The sequence below is a fragment of the Bison bison genome, unplaced genomic scaffold, assembly GCF_000754665.1.
Source record: "Bison bison bison isolate TAMUID 2011002044 unplaced genomic scaffold, Bison_UMD1.0 scf7180017864508, whole genome shotgun sequence".
Taxonomy (NCBI): domain Eukaryota; kingdom Metazoa; phylum Chordata; class Mammalia; order Artiodactyla; family Bovidae; genus Bison; species Bison bison.
In genome coordinates, this window is record NW_011495064.1 from 15,453,327 (window position 1) to 15,466,664 (window position 13,338).

Here is a 13,338-nt window from a genome sequence, read left to right on the forward strand (position 1 = left end):
GCGGAACCTGTACTACTTCTCCTACCCGCTGTTCTTAGGCTTCGCGCTGCTGCGCCTGGTCGCCTTCCACCTGGGGCTCCTCTTCGTGTGGCTCTGCCAGCGCTTCTCCCGCGCCCTCATGGCCGCCAAGAGGAGCTCCGGGGCCGCGCCGGCCTCGGCGTCGCCCCCGGCACCGGTGCCAGGCGGGGAGGCCGAGCGCGTCCGAGCGTTCCACAAACAGGCCTTCGAGTACATCTCCGTCGCCCTGCGCATCGATGAGGACGAGAAAGGTAAATGGGGGGCTGGGGGGGGAGGGGGCGGCGGCGCCGGGAAGAAAGCGATGCGGTCGCCGAGGGAGGGCAACACCTGCGTCCCTTTCCTGACGGAGCCAGCGGGCGCCCCCGAAACTGATCTGCCCTGCGAGACCGCTTCCTCGGGGTTAGACCCTCATCCTTTATGAGTCTCAACTGAAAAACCCTCCCCTTTCAGGCACCCTAGCCGCTGACTTTGTTTCAGACCTAGCCTACACCTACATTTCTGTATGACCCGAGTCCCTGTGAGACACCTGGACGTGCTGCTGACAGTGACAGTTGTCCTAGAGTGACCACACAGAGCCTTTCTAGCGCTGTAAACAGTGAGTGGCTTGCTCTGAGCCAGGTTTCCAAAAGGTTTTGATATCGAAGAAGCTGTTCCTTGTTACAGGCTTTTAGTGAAAGCAGAGTACTGTAGTGTCAGAAAAAAGAGAACAAATGGTGACTTAATTTTGAAAGGAACAGCTGCATATGATTACAGCTGAATTTGCACTATTTTTTAAGTTTCACGACAGTTATTTATCAGTATAATGACTTCTAAGTATTTTCAATAAAATTCTGTTTTAGTATAAAACTTTTGCCCATGGTTGATTTGATTTCATCTAAATGAATATTCCAAGTATTCCATTCAAAATTTCTAAATTGAAATATTGAATGAATAGGGTTAGTTTATACATACTATTTTACAGTAAAATGTAAAGATTTCTGTTTCTGGATGAAAGCAAGGGAACCACATTCTTCAGATTTCTTTAACATTTTTTTTTTAGTCTTTTTATATGCCAGGCACTATTTTCTTGGCTTTGCATGTGTAATCTGTTTAATCCTCACAATTACCCCCTGAGGTGAAGATACTGTTGGGCTTCCCTGATAGCTCAGCTGGTAAAGAATCCTCCTGCAACACGGGAGACCTGGGTTCAATCCCTGGATTGGGAAGATTCCCTGGAGAAGGGAAAGGCTACCCACTCCAGTACTCTGGCCTGGAGAATTCAGGGTCGCAAAGAGTAACACGACTGAGCGACTTTCACTCACTCAATGACAAATTTTTATGGAAAATGATAAATGAAATTATAACATTTTGAAAATCCCTCCTTTCATTTCTAACTCCAGTTTGCTGAGATCTTTTCCCTCTAACTACTCATTTGCATTGTTCATTAGTATAAAAAAAAGCAATCTGCAGTTCACGTGTAGTGTCTCCACTACTAACTCCACAAACTGTTCTAGATTTTCAGTTTCATTGAAATCTATTTCCTTTGTGGGCCCTTGGACTGGAAAGTAGGATATAAGGAAGGAGGCAGGTATTCATGAGCTTGGAGTGAAAGGACAGAGAGGAGGCTTCAGAAAGTTGAAGAAAGGAGACACATTTAAGAAAAGAATACTGTGTGTTTTTGGAGGGAAATTTTTTATTAACTACTTTATTTACCACCTTTAAGGAAGATCCAAGATCACCTGAGGAGGATGAAGAAGCATATACTATTATCCCTTTCTAGAGAAGCACTGTTTTATTGCACTATTTTATTATAATAGAGTCCTCTGAAGTTTACTAATCTAGGTCAAAAGTTGAATAGAGGGATATATTTGAGGGTAGATCATTTGTTGCATTTGAAAAGAGAATGCCAGTACACACAAGGAAATTTTGTTAACACTGGGTGATGGGAGTTGGGAGGTAGCAAGAGAGATCAACGAAAACTTAGGCTTTAAAAAAAGGTCCTAGACTCTTAAAATTAAAGAGAAATCAGTTCCATGTGAGGGGTAAGTGATGAAAGTGGAATTCAGACCTTGGATTTCATGCTGGTGATTTATCTTTGAATATCACATATATGCCTCTATTATATTTAAGTCCTCTTAAAATATTTAAGTATAAATATTTTCAGCATCTATGTACCACGTATTTCGCTCTTTTTCAGCAGGTAATGTTTCTATTCAAAGATTGTGCTTTATTTATACTTTAGTTTCTAAAGTGGACATCAGAATAGGCAATGATATGTCTTTAGTTTGAGTTCTACAACTGCTGCATTATATTCCAAAGGAAATTGGTTCAGACTGAAGCAAATTAGTTATATTCATTTTCCTTTAAAAGTGAAGTAAAACTGAGTTTACATTGTTGTGGTTTTCTTTTATTTCAGATTTTCCCTTGAGTATATTGAAATTTTTTATATTTTAACCTTAATTCAGTAGATGCAGGAGTTCATATTTGAGGTCTGTTTGCCTCTCTGGCATCCTTGACAATACAGAACTTAATTCCAGGAGAATTTCATTCTCTCTCTTTCCTCCTGCATCAAAATACATAGAAATGAATTGAATAGATAGTCTTCACAAGTTTCCTAACTCTGTGGTTAGCCCCTGAATCATTAAGGAGCTAGTAATGTCCTGCGTTCCCTTTCCCTTGATAACTTGAGTTAGTTTATAAATACACTGAAAGCCACTTTATTCCAGCAGGTGAAGTGGGCTATTTCAGACTGTCATGATGTTAGGTAATCGACATATTTGGTGCCTTCAAATAATAAAGGCCAAATTAAATCTTATTTTAACAAAGTAATGTGTAAATGTTGTTTATGTGGTGACTATTTTGAATTTTATTTTTTTATGGCATACTTAACTGTGATGCTGAACTTTCATAAAGGCCTAGATTATCTAAAATCATGCTATTTTTGAATAGAAAAGAATAGCACAGCAGATTCTATTCACCTAATAAAAGATTATGTGAAGTTTGTTCATTAGAGCATTTATTGAATACCAGTTAATTTGCTCAGCTCTGCATTCTGGATGTTAACTTGAGAGAAAATTACTTCCTCTCCAGTGAGATGTGTTAAGATGTTTCTTATGTGATTAATAAATGTGTGTATTCTTAAAAAAATGTGTTTATTCTTTCATATATATCCTCCTTTTTTTCCCAAGGAGTTAAATGATTTGTAGATGTTTTATTTATTGTTGAACATTTTGGAAAACTGATAACCTATGATATCAGCTGTATATCTGGAGAAACTGGAATTTAAAGAGTGAACGCACAGTAGCAGAATTAGGAACAGAGTTTAGGTGAACAGATGCATAATTTCATACTTTTATTTTATACTAAGAAGGTTCTCTTGGAGAAGGAAATGGCAACCCACTCCAGTGTTCTTGCCTGGAGAATCCCAGGGACGGGGGAGCCTGGTGGGCCACTGTCTATGGGGTTGCACAGAGTCGGACACGACTGAAGCGACTTAGCAGCAGCAGCAAGCAGGTTCTCTATTGTGTAATTCCAAGGGCCCCTTGGATACTTAGGGGAGAAAAGGAGGTTGTAATAGTGGTTCTTCAGATTAACATGAACTAACATGCTTTACATGGCTCCTACAGGTAGACAAGCCTGGAATCTCCTGAGTAATACAGTAGTACAGATTCTCTAGGTGTGGTTCAATTACCTCAGATATGTAGGACTTGACAGATAGCAAGGGCCCAGTGTGTTGTATGAGAGAGAGAGAGTCAGTTTCTCAAGATAAGATAGGGCTGCATGCAGCATCTGTCATCAAGGATAGAAATTATCTAAATACAATCCTTTTCTGTTTAAAATTTCGAGTCAGTTTATATTTAAAAGAGGTTTTTTTTTAAACTACTGTAGAATTTTATAATTTCATGTAAACCAACACTGTTCATTATTTAAAACACACACAAAATACTTGCTTATCCACATCTATTTTCAGAAGGTGAAGCTAGAGGATAGAAATCAGAAGTATCAGATCTGGAGATCTGGTACGTTTTCTTTTACTCTTAAAAACTCTGAGACATCAGTTTGAAAGGATTGATTTCAGGCAATTTTTTGGGGCCTCATTTCTGGTTTAAATGATTAGAACAAGGAAAGAATGTTTCTGATGGATTGACATTCTGATAATATCATACTTTTCCCAGAGAATAACATTACTTTTTATTAAATATACAATAAACATTTCATATTTCTCTGCAAGAATATGGAGTGACATTTGCACTAAAGCCCAAAAGGCAGCCATTCTTAGGAACTTCCTCCCTTGTTCTGTTTTTAGGGTTTTGTTTTTTTTATTATAGTTTATATCCTTCCTAATGTAAAATACAGTTAACCCTGTAAAACTCACCTGGTAACTAGATTCCTAAGATTATTGTTACTCATCCTGATGACAGTTGTCAGTAAATAAGTATTAAATTACCAAAGAAGGATCTTTCCTAACCCTTCCTGCCTTTTTTCTGCTAGCTTATTCTCTGTGCTCTACCCAATAATAGTTGGATTTTTCACTCTGGCAAAGTATAGATTCTCTGTTTTTCTACTAATTTTCCTCTCTCTTGACCTATATAATAGTAGTGAAGGTATTAATAAGCTGACCTAGCTTTTTTTTTGGCTCTTGCTTTGTGAATTAACAACTGCTCACACTTGATACCCTGTAGAATAAAACATCTTTGAGCACGCTCAAACTCAGCAGTTTGTTCTGGTAAATAAGGAAAGAAAAATGTCAAAATTGAGGTTTTCTTGGGACTAGAAAATGTTTTACAGCTATATAGATATAGCATAGACAGATTATGCTTATTCACATCTTTCTGCTCTTTGGCAGATATTTGATGCTGAAGTGGAGATATTTTGTGCTTAACTGTTGTTGTTCTTAAGTGAATTTTGCCAGAGCCTTTTAGTGAACTATCACTAGAACACACACCTGTGGCTTAAAAAGTGGGATGTATTACTTATTGTAGCCAAGAGAACACACACCATGGGGAACCATCCCTTATCTCAGGAAAAGGCAACTAGAAAGAATGTACAGAATTTGGGCTTGTGCTCAGTGATTTTTGAGGAGGAGTTATGGAAGCAAGGTTTTGCTCTGGATTGGATGCTTTCAGGAATTGTGGATAATTCTGTAATTAAGTTTCTTAAATTTGATACAGAAGGGGAGACTAGAGTGAGGATGAAGCTATGGTTGGTTGAGAGGCACTCATTAGCCTGAAGAGAAGGATGTTTGGTGTTTCATGGCTTGGGCAGTATTGATGTTTTGTGTGTGTTTAGACATGATTGCAGAGTAGTCTTGTTTTTATCTTCATTCATCATGATTACAGAGTGGACCTGTCTGTTGTTCTATGAAATTGTTTATATTAAGTATAACACCAAGGCACAGTTGTAATGTCAAATCATTTCCTTGTTACACTAAGGCTTAGTTGATGGTACTGGCTCCTGGATGTCAGGGGCTGCTTTTCATTGTCTCAGTTTTGAGGGTCTAATTTCATCCTTTTTAAATTGCAGTGCCTCTTACCCAAATAGACATTTGAATTCTGACTGTACAGGATCCTGGGCAAGTTACTTACTACTACACTGAGATAATGTTTGTGAAATACTCAGTACTTGTGCATAATAGATCCTCAGAAAATAGGAACTACTATTATTAATTTTACAGTTCTTTTAAGGTTACAGCCTCTAGAGGTTATGCTTGAACATTGTTAAACCTTGATATCTAGTTTTTATTATCTTCCTTTTAGGAAACAGCGGTCTAAATGTGATTTGGGGAAGAAGGAGAATTATCTAAAGAGTGATATAAAAATATATTTGTTAATTATGACTCTTAGTTCAGAAAAAACAAATGGAAGTCTCTTCTTAGCCTCACTTAGTATCCTAGCTTTTTATTACAGAAGAGATAAAATGAATTTTTTGTTCTTATGTACGTACTCATAGATGAATACAGGCTTTTTTTTAGGATTGCTTGACTGATTTTTGGTTATGCTGGATCTTCATTGCTGCGTGGGCTTTTCTCTAAGTGTGGCCAGTGGGGGCTACTCTCCAGTTGTGGTGCATGGGCTTTTCTCAATGTGGTGACTTCTCTTGTTGCAGAGCACAGGCTCTAGAGAGCTCCGGCTTCAGTAGTTGGAGCACATGGGCTCCGTATTTGTGTCTCCCAGGCTCTAAAGCACAGGCTTAATAGTTGCGGTACAGAGGTTTAGCTGTTCCAAGGCATGTGGGATCTTACTGGATCAAGGATCGAACTTGTGTCTCTTGCATTGACAGATGGAAGTTTTGTTTTTTGTGCCGCTGAACCACCTGGGAAGCCCAGAATGCAAGCTCTTGATAGAGAATTTGGGAAATACCGATAATGCACAGAAGTTAAAATTATCCACCATCCATCCATAGTAAATACGAAAGATTTTTAAAGAAAATCAGTTGAAATTCTTAAGGTTAAAGAAAATGTCCAAAAACTGTAATGATTTCTTTACACAGGGTTGAAAACCTTTCCAGTTAAGTGGGGGAAAAAATAAATCTTCATTTCAGAAATAAACCTTGATATTTGAACATGAAAGCAAATATGGCCTTTTTGCTGAATTAAAACAATAGAAAGGATCCTTTCTGTGATAGTGAACAATGAGAGAATGAACCTGGGAGCTGTCAGTCTGATGCTTCATGGCCTCTATAGTTCATTGTGGATCAGCACACATTAACATCTACTGTAAGGTCTTTAAAGATTCCTGTTACTTTCAAATGTGACACTTGCAGGTTGCTAGCAGAAAATTGTGTAGGAAAATGGATATACTTATTTCCTGGAGTTGTTTGTAGAATGTTGCTTAAGAAGGACTAAATAGATGAGTAAAAACAGTGGGCTTTAAGAGCAAAAATACAACTGTGCATACAGTTCTGCAGTAGAAGGATTTATATTTATCAACAGATTTACTACGTATGCCAAAAGTAATTTTTACGTATCTCTTTTATTAAAATATTATCCCATGCCCTGTTTCATTTGATCTTTGCCACAACTTGGAGTTAGGTAAAAGAAGTGTCATCTTGTTTTTAGGTAAGGAAACTAAAGCTCAGAGAGATTGGCTGACTTTCCCAAAGTCAGAGAGCTCTTAAATGATGGAGCAAGGACTTAAATCTCTATCTTCTAACTCACATAGTTGCAGACTGACATCCTCTCTACCCAAGCTGCTCTTGTTTTGATCTTCTCAGTGGCAATCTGAGTACTACTAACATGTGAAGAAAAAGATGCAATAGATAATCCACAAATTAGTCCAGTATTCTTATCTTCATTTAAAGATGGATATCATCAGTCTTTTTGTTGCTTGTACAATAACACACATCAAAAATTAAAATAATGCACAAATATAGAAAGTGAAAATCTTCTGTAACCTTATCCTTGGATGATTACTGATAAGTTTCCTGACTTTGTCTAGTTACATAAGCATAAATATTTATTCATTAGAAGAAAATGAATCATGTTGCATAGAAACTCATCTGTAACCTTTTTCACTTAATATGTAGGGACTCTCCATTTCAAAATACTTAATCTTCCTCTTGTATTTTTTTTTCAGTTTTAAGTACACTTTTATTAAAGTATACATGAAGTACACACTTTGTGTATTGCTTAATGAATTATTAAGCTGAACATAGCAGTTTGAAACCTCACCAGGTCAAAAACTAGAATATTGCTCTGGAAGCCTGCCTTTCTCATCCTCCCTTCTGCTCACCACCTTTCCACACCCTGCACAAAGGTATCTTCAGTTCCTATCTTCTTACACCATAAATCAGCTTTATAAATGAAATCATACAGTTGACGTTCTTTTTGTGTATGGCTGCTTTTGCTCAACATTATGCTTGTCAGGGCGCTTCCCTGGTGGCTCAGATGGTTAAGAATCTACCTGCAGTGCAGGAGACCTGGGTCCGATCCCTGGGTCGGGAAGATCCCCTGGAGAAGGGCATGTCAACCCACTCCAATATTCTTGCCTGGGGAATTCCATGGACAGAAGAGCCTGGTGGGCCACAGTCCATGGGGTCACAAAGTCAGACACAACTAAGCGACTTTCACTTCACTTCATGCTTGTCAGATTAATCTTTGAGGTTACTTTTGGCAATAATTGTTCATTTTCATTGCTGTATACAAGGGGTCAACAAACTGCCTGTAATGGGTCATTTAGTTTTTTTTATTGTGGTAAAACATAGATAACAAAACTTGGCATTTTAATGATTTAAAGTGTGGGAATCAGTGGCATTAAATACATTCACAGGGGACTCTCTGGCAGTCCAGTGGTTAAGACTCCATGCTTCCACTACAGGACGCGTGGTTCAATCCCTGATTGAGGAACTAAGATCCTACATGCCACATGGCCAAAAAAACAAAAGAAAAATACATTCACAGTATTGTGCAACCATTACCACTGTCCATTTCTAGAGCTTTACATCCTCCCAAACCAAAACTCAGTACCCATAGAACAATAACTCCTCATTTCCCCTTCTCCATTCTTCCCTCACCCCCAGTCCCTGATAGCCTCCGTTCTGCGTTCTATCTGTGATTTCGCCAGTTCTGGGCACCTCATATAAGTGGAATCACATAGTATCTGTCCTTTTGTGTCTGGCAGTTCACTTAGCATTTCAGCATCTATAAACAATGCTGAGGCATGTAACAGATTTCATTCCTTTTTTAGTCTGAATAATATCCCATTCTATGTGTATGCCATCTTTTGTTTATCCATTCATCTGCTACTGGATATTTGGGTTGTTTCTATCTATTGTTGATAATGCTGCTCTAGGGACTTCCCTGGTGGTCTAGTGGCTGAAATTCCGTGCTTCCAGTGCAGGCGGCGTGGGTTTAATCACTGGTCTGGGAATTAAGATCTTGTATGCTGTAAGGGGTAGCTAAAAAATTAATAATAATAATATAAATATTGGTATACAAGTTTCTGAGTCCCTCTTTTAGTGCTTTTGAGTATCCACATAGGAGTAGACTTGTGGGATCATATGTTCATTATTATGTTTAATTTTTTGAGGGACTGCCAAATTGCTTTCCACAGCAGCCTTGCATTTTTACATTCCTAACACCAGTGCACAAGGTTTTCTAATTTCCCCACATTGGTTAGTTTCAAGGTTTGTTTACTTTGTAAAATAATGGCCATGCTATAATTAATGCGAAGTGGTATCACATCATAGTTTTGATTTGCATTTCCATAATGACTTAGGATGTTGAGCATCTTTTCATGTGCTTATTGTCCATTTGCATATCTTCTTGGGAAAAATGTCTATTAAAGTTCTTTGCCCATTTTTGCATTCATGTTTAAGAATTTATTTATGGCTTCACTGGGTCTTTGTTGCTGCACCTGGACGTTTTCCAGTTGCAGCAAGTCAGGAGCTGCTCTCTGGTTGTGAGCGGGTGGGCTTCTCATTGTAGTGGTTTCTCTTGTTGCTGAGCATGGGCTCTAGGTGCTCGGACTTCAGCAGTTGCCGTACGTAGGCTCAGTTATTGTGACTCCTGGTCTCTGGAACGCAGGCTCAGTAGTTGTGGTGCATGGGCTTAGCTGTCCCTCAGTGTGTAGGATCTTTGCAGAGCAGGGATTGAACCCGTGTCCCCTGCATTGGGAGGAGGATTCTTGACCACCGAACCACCAGGGAAGCCCTCATTTGTCTTGTTGTTGTTGAACCATTGTTCAAGTGCTCTTTCACAGCTATTCAACACTCATATATAGGGGGTGTGATCCAGTAAAGCTTTATATAGAAAACCAGGAAGCTGACTGTATTTGACCCTTGGGCCACTGTTGTCCATAGATTATGTAGTTCCTAGATTTATGAGCCATACTGTGTATGTAGTTCAGATTACTGGCTAATAGTTTCAGCTACAACTGCAACCATTGATTGTAAGCTTCTGCCATCCCATTCTTCTCTTGATTTGATGTAGTCTTGTTGGTTGAGTTGGAGAAGGCAATGGCAACCCACTCCAGTATTCTTGCCTGGAAAATCCCATGGATGGAGGAGCCTGGTAGGCTCCAGTCCATGGGGTCGTGAAGAGTCAGACACGACTGAGCGACTTCACTTTTACTTTTCATGCATTGGAGAAGGAAATGGCAACCCACTCCAGTGTTCTTGCCTGGAGAATCCCAGGGATGGCAGAGCTTGGTGGGCTGCCATCTATGGGGTCACACAGAGTCGGACACAACTGAAGTGACTTAGCAGCAGCAGTTGGTTGAGTCTGAATGTTATTGGGGCCCATATAGGAGACAGGGAAATGTATAAGGGAAACCAAGAACTGCTGAAGCATCCCGAAGGCCTTTTGTGTGCTGGAGATCATTGTAAGTTTTGATTTTTCTGCCATGGTTTAGTCAAAAGGGGGAATTCCCTGGCGGTCCCACGGTGCTTTCACTGCTGGGACCCAAGCTCAGTCACTGGCTGGGGAACTGAAATCCTACAAGCTGTGTGACGTGTCCAAAAAGAAAAAAATAATAAAAAATTTAGTCAATAGGATGGTCATCGAAGGTTATAGGCTGTAGATTCCCCTAACTTAAGGGATTTAAGTGATTTGAATGTTGGTGTCAGTCCGTATGCAAGCTATCCTTTTTCACTGATGCAAGGGCCCAATCAAAATTTAGGAATCTTTGCCACTAATTCTCCTGGGCATGCCCTAGAATTCATTTTTTGTCAACTTAGTTCCATGAGTCTGGTCACATTCGCCTTTAGAATTGATGACAGGCTTCCCTGGTAGCTTAGCTAGTAAAGAATCTGCCTTCAAATGTGGAAGACCGTGATTTGATTCCTGGGTCTGAAAGATCTCCTGGTGAAGGGATAGGCTACCCACTCCAGTATTCTTGGGCTTTTCTGGTGACTCAGATGGTAAAGAATCATCCTGCAATGCAGGAGACTTGGGTTTAGTCTCTTGGTCACATTCTCATTCAGAATTGATGATGGGCTTCCCTGGTAGCTCAGCTAGTAACGAATCTGCCTGCAAATGTGGGAGACCATGATTTGATTCCTGGGTCTGGAAGATTTCCTTGCGAAGGGATAGGGTACCCACTCCAGTATTCTTGGGCTTTTCTGGTGACTCAGATGGTAAAGAATCTGCCTGCAATGCAGGAGACTTGGGTTCGGTCCCTGTGTTGGGAAGATCCTCTGGAGAAGGGAAAGACTACCCACTCCAGTAATCTTGCTGGAGAATTCCTTGGACAGAGGAGCCTGACAGGCTACAGTCCATGGGGTCTTAAAGAGTTGGATACGACTGAGCGAGTTTCACTTCACTTAAAGCAGAGAAGTGCCCCAGATGGTAGACTCACCTCTTTGACGTTTCTCTTTTTCATATTTTGGTAATTTTCAAAATAACCATCCTAATGGGTCTGAAATGATCTCTCCTTCCAAATTTTGATAATTTTCACTGTTTTGAAAACTCTCTAATCTCTTCAAACGGATGTTTTTAAAATATTTTTCTAGTTTTTCTCTTCTAATCTTATTCTTGTAATCAAAATTTTAACTCTGGTATTATTATCCAACACAAAATAAATGTTCTTATATCTAAATGTTAGAGTATTGCACTTTTAATTACTGAGGTATAATTTACATACAGTAAAGTTTTAGGGATCTGTATAGTTCAGTGAGTTTTGACAAACAGTTGTGTAAACTGTCGCTACAATCAGTATATGGAATGTTTTGTCACCACAGAAGCCCCTTGGGTCTCTTTCTAGCTGATCCCTTTGCACTCCCCTTTGCTATTGGCAGTCGGCAGTCTCATCTGTCACTATAGTTTTGTCATGTAAATGGCATCATACAGTGTGTAGCCTCTTGTGTCAGGCTCTTTTCACTTAGCATGTTTTTGAGATTCATCTCTGTTCCTACATGCATCAGTATTTTGTTCCTTTTTATTGCTGAGTAGTAGTCTGTGTATGCTGCTGCTGCTGCTGCTAAGTCGCTTCAGTCGTGTCCAACTCTGTGCGACCCCATAGACGCCAGCCCACCAGGCTCCCCCGTCCCTGGGATTCTCCAGGCAAGAACACTGGAGTGGGTTGCCATTTCCTTCTCCAATGCAGGAAAGTGAAAAGTGAAAGTGAAGTCACTCAGTCATGTCCCACTCCTAGCGACCCCATGGACTGAAGCCTTCCAGGCTCCTCCATCCATGGATTTTCCAGGCAAGAGTACTGGAGTGGGGTGCCATCGCCTTCTCCAATTCTGTGTATGGATGTACCTTAATTTGTTAATCTGTTCACGAAATGGTGGACATCTGGGTTGTTTCCAGTTTTTAGCTTTTATGAATAAAGTTGGTGAATATTCATGCACAGGTCTTTGATGTTTTAATTTGTTAGGGTAAATATGTAGAAGAAGAGCTAGATCATGTGGTAAGAATATGTTAATGTTGTGAGGAACAACCAGACTCTTCAAAATGGCCATATGATTTTATAGTCACCCCTGCAAATGTATGAGAAATTCATTATACTTTGTCTTGTAATTTTTTCCATTCAAAATTAAAATCTTATAGTTTTAATTTGTAGTTCCCTAATAGCTAATGATGTTGAAGATCATTTCTTGTGCTCTCTTCTTTGGTAAAGTATATGTTTTGATCTTTTGCACACTATTTTTTAATGACTTTTTAAAATATCATTGTAAGAGTTCTGTGTATATTCTGGTTACAAGACCTTTATTAGACGTATTGTTTGCAAATATTTTCTCCCTGTCAGTTTCTGGCTTGTCTGTATATTGTCAACTCTGTCTTTTGAAGGGCAGGAACTTTTAATTTTTATGAAGTCTGGTTTATCAATTTTTCTTGTTAAGGTTTGTGATTGGCCTAAAGCCAAGATCACAAAGAATTTTGTCTGCTTTCTGTTATAAATTTTATATTTTTAGGTTTTACATTTAGGTCTATAACCCATTTTAACTTAATTTTTATATCTCATGTGAAGCTTTTTTGCTTACAGATACCTGTTATTCCAGTGTTGTTTTTTAAAAAAGCTCTTCTTTCTCCTTTGAATTACCTTGTCATCTTTGTCAAAGTCAGATCAATAATGTCTGTAAGGGTCTATTTCTGTATTTCTATTCCATTGATTTATACATCTCTCCTTTCTCCAGTGGTCTTGTACTTTTAGATAAGAGATAATCTATGCATTTTCATTTTCTACTATCATACTGACATCCGAGATTCAAATAAGGCAGTAAATCAACTTCCTATTACCAAAGAATATTAGATAATTGAGTAATTATTGAGCATGTGAGTTTATTTGTACAGAATCAGTCATTTCACTTGCCTCCATGTAATGTGGTAAAATTCCTTAAAAGATTTTGTTCAGATGTTGCCAGTGAGAACAGTCATACACTGTTAATAGGAGTATAAATTGG

The 13,338-nt window shown here is 39.0% G+C and overlaps 1 protein-coding gene across 1 annotated transcript in view; it reads left to right on the forward strand.

Moving 5' to 3' along the window:
- SPAST (spastin) overlaps positions 1–13,338 on the forward strand; it is a 68,778-nt gene that overhangs the window by 18,997 nt on the left and 36,443 nt on the right. Inside the window, exon 4 of the mRNA XM_010829882.1 lies at positions 2–269. Coding sequence (XP_010828184.1) covers positions 2–269 — 268 coding nt within the window. The remainder of the gene's footprint in view (position 1; positions 270–13,338) is intronic.